The sequence below is a fragment of the Brassica napus genome, chromosome A3, assembly GCF_020379485.1.
Source record: "Brassica napus cultivar Da-Ae chromosome A3, Da-Ae, whole genome shotgun sequence".
NCBI classification, from domain to species: domain Eukaryota; kingdom Viridiplantae; phylum Streptophyta; class Magnoliopsida; order Brassicales; family Brassicaceae; genus Brassica; species Brassica napus.
This window is the reverse complement of record NC_063436.1, coordinates 19,228,267-19,241,751: the sequence shown is the minus strand read 5'-3', so window position 1 is coordinate 19,241,751 and position 13,485 is coordinate 19,228,267. Positions and strand designations below refer to the sequence as shown.

General features: G+C 38.6%; 4 protein-coding genes across 5 annotated transcripts; 3 read left to right on the top strand and 1 right to left on the bottom strand.

Moving 5' to 3' along the window:
• Positions 1-582: 582 nt before the first annotated feature.
• LOC111205396 (heterogeneous nuclear ribonucleoprotein H3-like) lies at positions 583-2,287 on the bottom strand. 2 transcript variants are annotated; one of them, XM_022701139.2, is made up of 2 exons: positions 2,123-2,287; positions 583-1,803 (listed from the first exon to the last, which is right to left on the bottom strand). In XM_022701139.2, the coding sequence occupies exons 1-2, from the start codon at positions 2,134-2,136 to the stop codon at positions 972-974; spliced, it is 846 nt and encodes a 281-aa protein (XP_022556860.2). In that variant the 5' UTR covers positions 2,137-2,287; the 3' UTR covers positions 583-971. The 2 variants fall into 2 exon arrangements, with proteins under 2 accessions (XP_022556860.2, XP_022556861.2); XM_022701140.2 differs by lacking the exon at positions 2,123-2,287 and having other exon boundaries at positions 583-1,556; positions 1,643-1,723.
• Positions 2,288-2,717: 430 nt separating this feature from the next.
• LOC106420794 (F-box protein At1g59680-like) lies at positions 2,718-4,154 on the top strand. Its single transcript, XM_013861643.3, has one exon. The coding sequence runs from the start codon at positions 2,904-2,906 to the stop codon at positions 4,023-4,025; it is 1,122 nt and encodes a 373-aa protein (XP_013717097.2). The 5' UTR covers positions 2,718-2,903; the 3' UTR covers positions 4,026-4,154.
• A 750-nt stretch (positions 4,155-4,904) lies between these two features.
• Positions 4,905-5,793, top strand: LOC106420619 (arabinogalactan protein 40-like). The gene is made up of 2 exons (XM_048777016.1): positions 4,905-4,940; positions 5,381-5,793. Exons 1-2 carry the CDS (start codon positions 4,905-4,907, stop codon positions 5,591-5,593), a joined length of 249 nt encoding a protein of 82 aa, XP_048632973.1. The 3' UTR covers positions 5,594-5,793.
• A 1,332-nt stretch (positions 5,794-7,125) lies between these two features.
• On the top strand, positions 7,126-9,546 carry LOC106420792 (protein ETHYLENE INSENSITIVE 3-like). Its single transcript, XM_013861639.3, has 2 exons — positions 7,126-7,320; positions 7,515-9,546. Exon 2 carries the CDS (start codon positions 7,549-7,551, stop codon positions 9,289-9,291), a length of 1,743 nt encoding a protein of 580 aa, XP_013717093.2. The 5' UTR covers positions 7,126-7,320; positions 7,515-7,548; the 3' UTR covers positions 9,292-9,546.
• The last annotated feature ends 3,939 nt before the right edge of the window (positions 9,547-13,485 follow it).

The window sequence follows — 13,485 nt, the reverse complement described above, 5'->3', positions numbered from 1 at the left end:
TCAAAGATGTCCAAGTTACCGGCAAAGAAAAGCTCTTTGAGAAAAGATCATTCAACTACGATTGATAGTTATGGATCATAGTGATGGAATGATTGTTGATCTTATTTAATCAATAGTTAACTTCTTCAAGTTAATTTAGTATTATTTACAATAACTTTCTTTTTGTGATTGTAATAACTTCAGAGTTCAGACGATTCAATGTAAAAATTTGTCAGACTTCCTTGAGATGTGTGGACAAGAAACCAGAGTGACAAAAGACAAGATGTAGTTTTCAATTAGATAAGCCCAAAGATTTTTCTGCTGCTTCTGCTTGCATAGTACTAGTAACATTTCCAAAAAATCGAACAGTTAAATGCTAACAGTTATTATGATTCAGCCGTACATTTTTGATTTTGGTATTTTTGCTATAGTTTTCACAAGAAACAATGACCAAACAACTATACTACCATTGTACTCATACATGTATGTCCAATGGTTTTGGCCCTACCAATATAATGTCTGAGATACTGTCATCAAGATATCGAATATATATACACAGAAATGCTCCTTACTGTTTATGCTTTTTTCGTACCAAACTAAGAATATCAACGAATACTCGGTCTTTTTGCATAAAAACACTAGAAAGAATCCAAAGGTTTCTATCCGTTTTAACCACATGTCTCACAGAAGAGATCATCATCAAGCAAGATTATTATTATTGCTACAACTTTCAGCAAAAGCCTAACGTTACAATCCAACAAGGGTTCTTACGATACCCAATAGAAGATTTTAGCACCCAGCTTACTCTAATGACGCATAATGCTCAGAGATCTCCATCAATATTACACAACAAAACAGCCTAAAGAATGGATAAAACTAGTAACCCTGACCAAGATAGTACATCAAAACCGGAACCACCAATGCGTTGAAACTATGATCTTCTGACAAGCATTTTAAAGGAGTGAATGGTAGTACACATGAGAAGCGGTGAATCACCTTCCTCTTGATAGTGCTTCCTCTAACTCTTCAACTGATGAAGGAAACAGTTCAATGTAACGGCTCCCTAGCGTCTTCCTGTCCTTGACCATCGCAGCTCTCGATTCTTCAGCGCTCCTGAACTCAACAAACGCATCTCCAGTGGGTCTCCCTTCACCGTTGACAGTAACATGAACAGAGTCTTCAGACAGATCAAAATCTCTGAAGAAGTCTAGTATGTCTTCCTTCCCTGCTGAGAAAGGCAACCCTCTCAGTCTCATTACACCCGTATGCTCAGCGTTCTCTTTCCCATCATCACTCGGTCTAACCCTCTGCACCTGTCTACGAGGTGAACGTCCACCACCACTCACACCACCACCACTTCTTCCACCGCTCCCTCCACCTCCTCCACCATCAGTAACTGTACCGTGGACACGAGACTCCGCAACCTCATTAGCAATAGCCTTATAGTACTCTTGCTTCGTACTCCTGAAAACCTCCACGTATCTCCTTCCCATGTTCTGTCTGTTCTTACCGAGCGCAAAATCGACCTGAAGGGGATAACCAAGAACGCAAAAGGCTTCCCCAGTAACCTTATTGTTCTTGTGAACAAACAAGACATCAACCACATCTAAACCACCGAAGAAGTCCAAAACATCTCGCTCGGCGCAATCAAAGGGGAGACCACGGAGTTTAACCACAGGGAAAACAGGAGGAGGAACGAATCCGTAAGGGTTATACATAAAGGCAGAACCAGGATGAGGTCCATAGAATGGCCCTGGAGGACCTTGTGCACTCATCCTTTGACGCTTAGGTCCCGTTTCACGCCCATCAGGACCATCTCCATATCTACACAATTCACCATAACAAATCAAAACACTATCTATGGATTACTTCATTAGGAGCTTAACTAAAGTGACGTGTGTATGAATCAATCCCAATTACAATAAAACCCTAATTAAATCACTTTCTTACACTACAGATTAAAAGATCGAAACTTTCCGATCAAATTTAACAATTGAATGAAATCGAAACGGAATAAGCTTCAAAAGGAGATGAATTGAAGTGATTGAAGGTACGAATCACGAGAAAGAAACCCTAATTGCGGAAAGCTAATGAAATCAATTGAATGAGGAGCAACAAATCGGGGATAATCTGGTGGGCTTACCCTCTGTAGAACATTGTCGCTTATGAGGATGATCAATTCGATTGGAACTTTCGAGGAGCTGCTCCCTGATTCTTTTGAACCTTCGAATTTGGAATCGTGCTTTCGGAATCGCAGATTCGCAGGTCAAGGGAAGAAGTGTTTTAACTTGAAAATGAAATTGATTTTGTGAGAGAAAGTGAAATGGGGAATAAAGCTAAACTGGGCTCTTGGGCTTGGGCTTGTTTACCCATTAAGACAATCTTGCCGGATAAAATTATATTAACACGATTCTATATTTATTAAAATATTTTTCATATGATTTAACATTTTAACTCTTTTTTTGGGGGGTGGTTCTCTAAAATAACTTCTTTTTAAGTTTAAAATCTCTTACAAATTAATTAATACTCTCTCCGTTTTTTAAATGATTTTTTCTAAATAAAAATATCATTAGTTATTTACTTAATCACAAATCAACCCATAATAAAATAGAAAGTATATTATTATTGTTCATATAACATTAAGTGTTAATAAATTTTACATAGAAAATCAAAAACGTCGTATAATTTGGAACATAAAAATTCATCTAAAACTACTTATATAAAAAACGGAAGGAGTATATATTAAGCTACATATCCTATAACAAATATGATTTTAAAATCAATACTCTCTTTTTATTTGAAAGGGGATAAGATGAAAAGCAAAAGGAAATATATAAAAACTATATATAAAAGAGGATTTCTAAAATCCTAATTTAATTGAAAAGCGAAGACAAGATACAAAACGTTGTTTGTAAGTTGGAAGAATGGCGATGGCTATGTCTGATCTTCCAGGGGAATTGGTAACGGAGATATTATCTAGGGTTCCATTGACATCTCTTAGGGCACTGCGATGCACTTGTAAAACGTGGGAAGTTTTATCAAAAACCCACATAGTTGCTAAAACAGACGCAGAGGGCACGTTTCTAGGGTTCATGGTAATAGATTATAACCTTTATTCAATGAAACTTGATCTGCAAGGAACCCGCGACAACGGCAACTTGGTTTATCGTCCCTCTATTGAGAGAGTATGGTTACTTGAACAAGCTGAGATATGGGAAGTCTTTCACTGGGACGGCTTGCTGTTATGCGTCATCAAAGATGAGACGCGGCTTCTTGTGTGGAACCCGTATTTGAGACAACTCAGGTGGATCCAAACCAGGGACAAACTCCATTCAGCATACATGTATGGTCTCGGATATGGAAACAACAACAACAACGATCGTAACCACAAGATCTTGAGGGTTTTGGACGTTACTAAGTCCTCAGAACCTGGTCCCTTATTCGAAATCTACGATTTTAACTCAAGTTCATGGAGAGTTCTTGATGTCGATCCCGGCAACTGCGTTATAAAAAGTGGCGTGTCTCTCAAGGGAAACACTTACTTTTTGGCTGAAGAAACTTGCTTGGAAGGGTTTGTTGTTGAGAGTCAATATATCTTACTATGTTTCGATTTTACAGCAGAGAGGTTTGGACAGCGTCTTATTCTGCCGTTTGGTGCTGGTGTTAGGTTTATAAAAACCGTGGTTCTTTCTCGTGTTAGAGATGAGCAGCTCGCTGTGTTACATCAACCCGAAGACAATAATGTAATGGAGTTTTGGATTACGAGCAAGATTGAGCCCAATGCTGCATCTTGGACCAGGTTCTTGAGAGTGGAGATGACACCGCAAAGCTTTGTGACTGAGAGTTTCTTCATTGATGAGGAGAAGAAACTGGCTCTTGTTTCCGGATTCTTTAAGTTGTTTAGACATATTTACAAAAGAGCTTATATCATTAGAGAACAAGGATGCATCGAATCTGTGGAGATGAGAAAAGATAGGGAACCTGGAAACAAACTTGTCTTCTCTTCTTATGCTCCAAGTTTGGTGCAACTACAAATCAATCGATGAGGCAAAAGGAAAGAGAGAGATTACTAGATTAAGTAGATAGTTCAATTTGCAATGCTTGTTCCTTTTATTGTGTCATCTCCATCTAAACAATAATACAGATAGTCAACTATTAAACCTTTGTGTTTTACTATTTATTATCACTCATAAACTCTTTAGTCTAGTAGTTTGACTAAAGTTTCATTGCTTTTACATCATGATGTTTAGCCTTTTGGAGTTAGAATTCCAGGAGATCGAATCCCGAAAATATAATTTATGATTAATGAAAAACAAGATTTTCATGATGGAAGTCAAATCGTAAGACATGGTTTTCTCATAATGTATGTAGAGTTATCGGATGTTATAGTTGTAGAGGTAGTATTTCTCATAATTTGTACTTGCATCCTTTTTGTTTCTCTCTGCCCTAGTTTATGATTGGTGCTGTGTTTGTCTCTCCTTTTGCAGTCTTTACTTTCTTGTGCTGAGTTTGCCTAAGACAATGAGTTTTTCTAAGTAATTATGTCATGTGTGCAACAACTGTCTCAAGTCTCTGGAGTAGTCTGTTTTATCTGTGAATCATCTGTAAATACAAATGAGTTTTCATTTTTAATTGAAAGGACTAATCTCTTTTTTTTTGGAGACTCATTCGAACTGTCCAAGAACAATTGTCTCTGTAGTTTATTTTTTTCCATTTAATTATTCTCTCTAGTTTATACACGTCTGGAAAGACAGTGAAATATAAACAAATGAATTTTTATTTTTAAATTCAAAAGCTATAATCTCTTTTTATTCGAAAGGAAAAGCAAAAGAAAATATGTAGACTATATATCAAAGAGATTCTAAAACCCTAGCTTAATTGAAAAGAGAGGACAAGTTACAAAACGTTGTTTGTAAGTTAGAAGAATGGCGACAAGAATATCTGATCTTCCAGGGGATATGGTAACGGAAACATTATGAGTTTCAGTTAGGAAACATGTTTTAGCTATTTATTATGAGTTTAGGTATGCAATTCAAATTCTTATTTAGTTTAAAAATGTTTTGGCATGTTAATATTGTTTGGATATGTATTTTTCCTGGCTTTATAGTGCGGACATGAATGTTTTTAATTCAGAGGACTTATTTATCTCTCTCTTTTTTATTGGACTCATTCAAACAATCCAAGAACAATTATCGCACTAGTTTATTTTTGCAATTTATTCATTCTTAAATTAGCAATAAAAACTAGAGAATCCTGACTTTCTAGTTAACGGCAGACCTTGAAACTCTCTTTATTTCTCCTTCCGCATTTTGTCATAATATAAATACCTTCTTTACCTTCACCTTCAAGGCATCAGATAAAACACACACACACAAAACCATCATCCAAAATAAATAAATAAATAATAATAATAATAATAATAGAAATGAGGAATGTCAACAACTTCTTTGTCGCTCTCTTTGTCTCGGCTGTGTTAGTGAGCTCAGCCACGGCGGCTACCATGGAGTCTCCAGCACCAGCACCAGGTACTTCTTCAGCCACCGTGGCTTTTCCGGTGGTTGGCTCTATCGTTGCTGCATCACTCTCCGCCTTCTTGGCTCTTCTATTGCAGTAAAGAGATTCATTGAGGAGGGTTTCTAAGAGATATATGTAACAAAAAGTCTTTTTTGTTCTGATTTGTTCCTTAGAATCTATGCAAAATAATTTTGTCTAACAACCCATTTTGATGTATAATCTCATTGTGTAAGTTATTACACTAATATGTTATGAGTATTATAATAATAACAGTATCCTATATAAGTGATGTTAATTAAATTATACGGATTTGATCAATAACTTCATTGCTTTCGATTAATGTCTTTAATACACAAAATGGATTCATCAAATAAGTTGTGGTCAGTGTTTCTTTTTGACAACTAGTTTCATCATCGTTTTTGCTTCCTCTTTATATTCCTGAGTGTTTCCAAACAAAAAAGTTACACTTAAAACCCAAGTAACCAAACATCATATTCTGGCAATTTAGAATTATTACTAATTGAAAAAGAGAGTCAGATTATGAGAACGATCCATTACTCCATACAATAGAATTCTTGCATCAGGGAGAGTTTAGATAATACAACATTAATGTTTTTGAGTTCCTGTATTCCATTTCCAAGGCTTAGGTTCTACGATTACATGAAATGTCACTGTGGAACGCTTCTACCTCTTCAGTCCCTCCGCTGAACGGGTGAAAGATGCTTCCCTGTAAACCGTGGCCTAAAAAGACTCAGATGATCACAGCCATTTGAGTTAAGTTTCAAGGGATATATGGATATTAAATTTTGTCAAGTACTATACAAACAATGTAACGATGTCCATGTCCACCGTCTTGGACTCCACGCTCAAGTTGAACATTTCCCTTTGAATCCTACAACTCTCCATAATATCTAAAAGCATATCATTTATGAGCATAGTGAGTACAAAAAAAAACTGTCAAAGGGACATGGAAAGAACACATAGGAGATGACATCAGTGAGATAGCTAGTGCCGTCAAGGTAACCTTGAATTTCTATTACTCGTTGTTATTTCTATTACTCTTCAGAAACTCTTTCTTCTGTGTGGATATTTTGGGATTATTAAAAACCAGTCGAAAAGAAAGCATATTAAATTGAACACTGCTGTTTGGTTCGTCTCTAACAAACGTGTTGGAGAACGTGATAATAATTAATCGAGAACTGGAAAAACTTATTTAAAATGTTTTATTACACACCTCTTGAGATTACAATTTGTCCTAATCGATAATAGTTGTCGATGACGCAAGTATTACAAAATGCGTGCGTTTTATTTATTCCACCAGCTTGTAGTGAGGTATAGATAATGAATATATCTATTTAAAGAATAATTAAAAAGAAAGAAAAAGAAACGTAGTAGTATTATAGTTTCGCGACAATTAATACTACTACGTGTTAAAAAGAATTAAATTCATACCGCTTAATATAAAAATGAACAGAGAAGAATACAAAAGTAAAACCCCAGATGAGGGGCAGTGACTAGTGCCAAGAAGAGACCCTTAAGTTATTTATTTCGGAAATTATTTAATAATAATAAATAAATGCTCTCTTGTAAAGAAATAAAGTTATATATATATATATTCTACTCTGTCTCTATCTCCATGATCTACAGAGAAACTCCACTGAGAGAAAACGCAATTATAACAACAACAAAGTCGCTTTCTCCCCCCCACGTGATCTTTCCTCCCCTTTTCTTCTCCTTCATCTCTCTCCCCTAACTTGAACCAAGAGAGGATAAAGGCAGATACTTTTTTAAAATCATTTCTGTTGAACTGCTTGTTTAAATCTCCAGGTAACTCCTCTCTCTCCTCTTCTTCCAATTCATTATTGTTACTAAAGATGAAGATCATAGATAGATTCTTTCACAGGTGGGGGTTTTGGTAGATCTACAATAGAAAGTTTCAATCTTTTTTAATTTCCGATTATACCCTCTTCAGAAAATGAATCCTTTCTATTTTTGGGTTTGATTGATTCTCGTTATTACAGGTTTTAATCGGTTCTGGTCTTAAGAGCCATCACCATGATGTTTAACGAGATGGGTTTGTGCGGGAACATGGACTTCTTCGGAGAGCTTGACTTCTGCCCTCCTCCTCCTCCTCCACAGCCTGAACCTGTTACTGAAGACGACTACACTGATGAAGAGATCGATGTTGATGAGCTGGAGAGGAGGATGTGGAGGGACAAGATGCGCCTCAAACGTCTCAAGGAGCAGAAGGATAATATCAAAGAAGGCGCTGCTAAGCAGAGACAGTCCTCTCAGGAGCAAGCGAGGAGGAAGAAGATGTCTAGAGCTCAAGACGGGATCTTGAAGTACATGTTGAAGATGATGGAAGTCTGCAAAGCTCAAGGCTTTGTCTACGGGATCATCCCTGAGAACGGGAAGCCTGTGACCGGGGCATCGGATAATCTCAGGGAGTGGTGGAAAGATAAAGTTAGGTTTGATCGTAACGGTCCTGCTGCTATAAGCAAGTACCAAGCTGAGAACAGTGTCCATGGGGTTTGTGAAGGTAGTGGTTTGATTGGATCTACTCCACATACTTTGCAAGAGCTTCAGGACACGACTCTTGGGTCTCTTTTGTCGGCTTTGATGCAGCATTGTGATCCTCCTCAGAGACGGTTTCCTTTGGAGAAAGGCGTGCCTCCTCCGTGGTGGCCTAATGGTGAAGAAGAGTGGTGGTGTCAGCTCGGTTTGCCTAAGGGTCAAGGTCCTGCTCCTTATAAGAAGCCTCATGATTTGAAGAAGGCGTGGAAAGTGGGTGTTTTGACTGCGGTTATCAAGCATATGTTTCCTGATGTTGCGAAGATAAGGAAGCTAGTGAGGCAGTCTAAGTGTTTGCAGGATAAGATGACGGCGAAGGAGAGTGCTACTTGGCTTGCTATTGTTAACCAGGAAGAGTCCTTGGCTCGGGAGCTTTATCCCGAGTCGTGTCCTCCTTCTTTATCAGGTGGGAGTTGCTCCCTTTTGATGAATGATTGTAGTCAGTATGATGTTGAAGGTGTTGAGAAGGAGAGTCCTTACGAAGTGGAAGAGCTCAAGCCTGTAAAGGAAGAGGTTCCATCAGAGTTCTTTAGGAAGAGGAAGCCAAGCAGAGATTTGAACACTATAATGGTGGACAGAGCAGCTTTCACCTGTGAGAATCCTGGTTGTGTCCATGGCGACATCAGCAGGGGGTTTCTGGATAGGAACTCGAGAGACAACCATCAGTTGGTTTGTCCACACCGAGACAGTTGCTTACAGTCCAGGTTCCATGTCAGTGAAGTTAAGCCTGTAGTTGGATATTCTCAGCCAAGGCAACCAGTGAACTCAGTGGCTCAACCAATTGACTTAACTGGTATTGGAGTTCCTGAAGATGGACAGAAGATGATCTCCGAGCTCATGTCCATGTACGACAGAAACGTTCATAGCAACCAAACTTCTATGGTTATGGAGAATCAGAGCGTGTCACTGCTTCAACCAACGGTCCAGAATCATCAAGAGCATCTCCAGTTCCAAGGAAACGTGGTGGAAAGTAGTTTCTTTGAAGACTTGAACATCCCAAACAGAGCTAATAACAGTAACCAAACGTTTTTCCAAGGGAGCAACAGCAACAGCTTTGAAGCTGCGCTTAATAACGGTAGCAGCAACAGGTTTCAGCTTGTGTATGATGCTCCACCGTTTGACATGGCCTCATTCGATTACAGAGATGATATGTCAATGGCAGGAGTAGTAGGAACGATGGATGGTGTGCAGCAGAAGCAGCAAGATGTATCCATATGGTTCTAAGTCTTGATAGTAAATTTTAATCTTCTGTTTATTTTTTGTCTTTCGTGTTCTTACATCTACCATGTAATATTTTTCTTGGTTGTCACTATGTCTCCTCACTTGTTATGAGTCTGTAAGACTGTTACTGTCTATGTCGGTTATGGGCTGATGAGTCTCCCTCATCATCAGCTTCTTTTACATTTACACACCCCATACTTGGGGATGAACATAAATTTGTATATTACATATGATTTGTAATTTCTCTTAGTTACTCTCTTTGTTTTGTTTATTGTTTTAGTCAATCCTTTGTTATCTCTTGTTGACCAGCGATCGAGCGTGGGCATAAACCATCCGAGTCCAAACAAAACAAGGTTATCAAAACTGATTTAACCAATGCTCTGCTATATATATTTATATGACATCATCATCATAGTTACACTCAATTTTCTTACTATTGAATATAAACCATCTGAGTCCACGCTCATTAATATCCAGAAAAATCGATTTGGATTCCTTCATCTTCTCGCTTGGTCCGTAACAAACACACTAAATTGACTAGCATTAATATTGTTCGAAAAGATTAGAAGATTTTTTACTTTGGAATTTTTTTTAAGACTATTTTTCTATTAAGTTTCTTAATTCATTATCATATTCTAACTGAAGAATTCGCCAAATAAAAAACCCAATTTTCTCTCAATACCAATGTAACTGGTTTTGCAAATACTATGTACAACTAGATGTCGTCCGTCGGAACTAGCTAATTATCATTAGTATATGCAGCTGCAACAACTCGAACGCAAACAAAAAAAAACAATTACACTGCATTGGTTTAAAGAAAAATGCCCCTTTTTAGTAAAAAATACAAAGTCATACTCTTTTTTTTGGTCAAAAGTCATACTCATATTCATTTCACAGTTATAACTTATAATACTATATTTTTATTTGAATAAATTTATTTCTATATATATAACCCGAATTTAATTATTTTTTGCCCAAAAAAATAATTTCGGGTAATGTATATAGAAAAAAAAATGTAGTCAAATAAAAATATTATTAAAAAAATCAGGTTATGTATAATTAATGTATGACTTTGTACTTTTACTAAAAAGGGGCATTTCTTGGTAGATAATATGAGTATGACTTTGTACTTTTACTAAAAAGGGGCATTTCTTTAAACTTGGACTTTGTACTTTTATCTACCAAAATTTATGATGTAAATCTTATCATTGTAATATTAACCGTCCAAACCCAATTGAACTTTCATTTTAGAAGTGAGAAGAAAAGGAAAATCACTGCAATATCATGTATCTGTAGAAAGTAATTTTGAATTTCTTTGTATAAAAAAAGTAACATGATTTTCTTATTTAGTATACCAAATTTAAGTTGATATGTAAACCCAATTCTTTTTGGACAAAACATATATGGACAAAACATATATACCAAATTTAAAAATGATTTATGACCGTTGGAAAAAATGACTTATGACCAATAATGAATTTATCTTTATGTACAAGTAATATATTATAAAAATGAAACCTGGTAAAGAAGATGAACCCAATGATATTTTGTGTAAATTTGTGTGCGAATACTTTCGATATGTTATATAGCATTCATATTTTATGAAAATTCTGTTATTTTTCAAATGATATTTTTGTGGAAAAAAAAAAAAAAATATCGACAGAAGCCCTAGCCGCTCAGGAGGGGATGAGAATGGCGACTCCACGATCCAGATAGACTTGACGTCGATTCTGCACTCGGCGGTCTCTGCATCATCGCAGGGGAGACTATCCGACACTCCCTGTGTATCGAGGTGGTCCCACGGCGTTTCCTGGAGGTGTCGTAGCTGCCGTCTTGTTCACGCTTCCCGTTGCTGCTTCGTCGCTTCGCTTGGTGGAGAGAACCATTTCGGATCTGATCACCACGCTCTGACCACGCTAGATTGGAGCTTCCTTAGAAGCTTTGATCCCTCTGATCATCACGTTCTTTGACGTGGAGGTCACCAGAACTAGCCGCTGCGTTCACGTTCCCTGATCTGTTCGCATCCACTCTCATCTGATCACTCACGTGTCCCCAAGCTACAGCACGAATCTCTTTGATTTGGCTCGGCGAACCTATACGAGGATCACGTAGACGCTAAGTATTCATGGGGTCATCTTACAGATCACGTTCTAGCCACATGGCAGACATGAAAGGAAAAGGTATCCTTTACGAGGATGATGACGCGCCGATCATTCTGATGGATCAGGATGATTCACTGGTTGCTAGCGAGTTCAGTCTCTCGCTTATAGGCAAGGTTCTCAACCTGAAGAAACAAAACGTTGAGAAGCTACTTCAGAAGATGCCATCACAATGGGGCATGGAAGATCGCATTACGGCTAATGACCTGGGCAATGGGAAATTTCTCCTTAATTTCACTTCCGAAGAGGATCTCAGCTCTGTTCTTCGACAGGGTCCTTTCCATTTTAACTTCTGTATGTTTGTGCTGGTGCGATGGGAACCCATTGTTCATGATGATTACCCGTGGATCGTTCCTTTTAAGGTTCAAGTGATTGGCCTCCCTTTGCATCTTTGGACGGATACAAATCTTAGGAACATTGGGGCAAGATTAGGCCATGTTCATGTTGATTCTTTGGATGTGGCTGAGGGCAGTATGCTCATTGATGTGGACTCTAGGAAACCCCTCAAATTCTCAAGGAAAGTGGAGTCGAAGGACGGAGATGAGGTCACCATTGAAATCAAGTACAAGAAGCTTTTTAAGCACTGCTCTACATGTGGTATGCTTACCCATGAGAAGGATCATTGTCCTTCTTTGGATGTGCGATCGCGGCTTCAGTCTCAACCAGAGCGACCTGGTATTTTTACGAGGATGCAGGTTCCACAGGATAAGGCACAGCATCATAACTTTCACACTGAGCAGAGGCCAAATGTATACGACCGTCAGCCTTATGGGCAACGTATGGAACCTGCCAGACACGCAGCTCAGTCGAGGTATGGCGAGGATGACAGGAAGTATGCACAAAGGACGCATCAGCCTGGTAATCTCCGTGCTACGCATTCTGATAGGATCATGAGACGCCATAATGATCCTAATCGGAGCAATAGATATGGAGCTTCTAAGGGTCCGTATGACCGTAATCTGAAGCAGACTTGGCGCGAGAAAGCTGTGCCTATTAAGCGTCCAGTCTCAGCGCCAATGGCGCCAGCGTCAACACCAACAAGCTCTCGACAGATTGTTCCTTATGAACAACCTACTGGTACAAGTAAAAATGGTTCCCACGGTGTGATTGAGTATCAAAGCGGCAGGCCAGGAGAGTGTATCAGTGCTAGAGGTGCTAAGAGATTGGCCAGTGCTATTGTAACGCCATCACGTATTGACCATGACATGGAGGAGAATGTCACAAAGCGGGCAAAGGAGCTTACTCGCTCTCTTTCTTTCACGAGCCTTAGTGACCACGAGCCGGTAACCGTTCCTGCAGACAATCAGATTATTGGTGCTTTGAATGACATGGATATTGAGGACAATCAGGAGGATGGAATGATGGAATGTGAAGGGATAGATGAGGATTTACTTGGATTTGACCTCAAAGAGATGGAAGAGAGAGAAGGGCAGCAGGCTGTGAGCAGTGTTGTGAGGGGGCCTGCAACTTCAGAACCTGATAATAAAGGGTCGAAGCACAGCAGACAAAGTAATAAAATGAATGTCCCTTTGGGCCTTCAGAGCAAAAAATTTGAGATCCTTCGTCGAGGATCTCCTCGGAAGTCCTCTTCTTCGTCTCACGGAGCTCATATGGCTAGAGATTCGAGCAGGTCAAGGAAACATGACCATAGTTCAAAGAGGCAGAGAAGTGGTGATTCCAATGGAGTGTCCAAAAGTGATGGATTGATGGGTTCCAAAAACTCATCACATGAGTATAAATGAGGACACTCAGTTGGAACTGTCGAGGGATTGGAAACGACCTCACAGTTCGACGCCTTACGGAGATGTGTGAGAAGCATCGCCCAGGACTTGTGTTTCTTTCTGAGACGAAGAATAGGAGGCCGCTGCTGCAAAACATTCAGGCCGATTTAGGATTTGATCATTTATTTACCGTTGAGCCACTTGGCCTTAGCGGAGGTTTAGCTTTATTTTTTATGGATGATTTTCGAGTTAATGTTTTATTTTCGAATAACAGAATGATTGACATTGAGGCAATCATTGATGGAATAAAAGTTTTC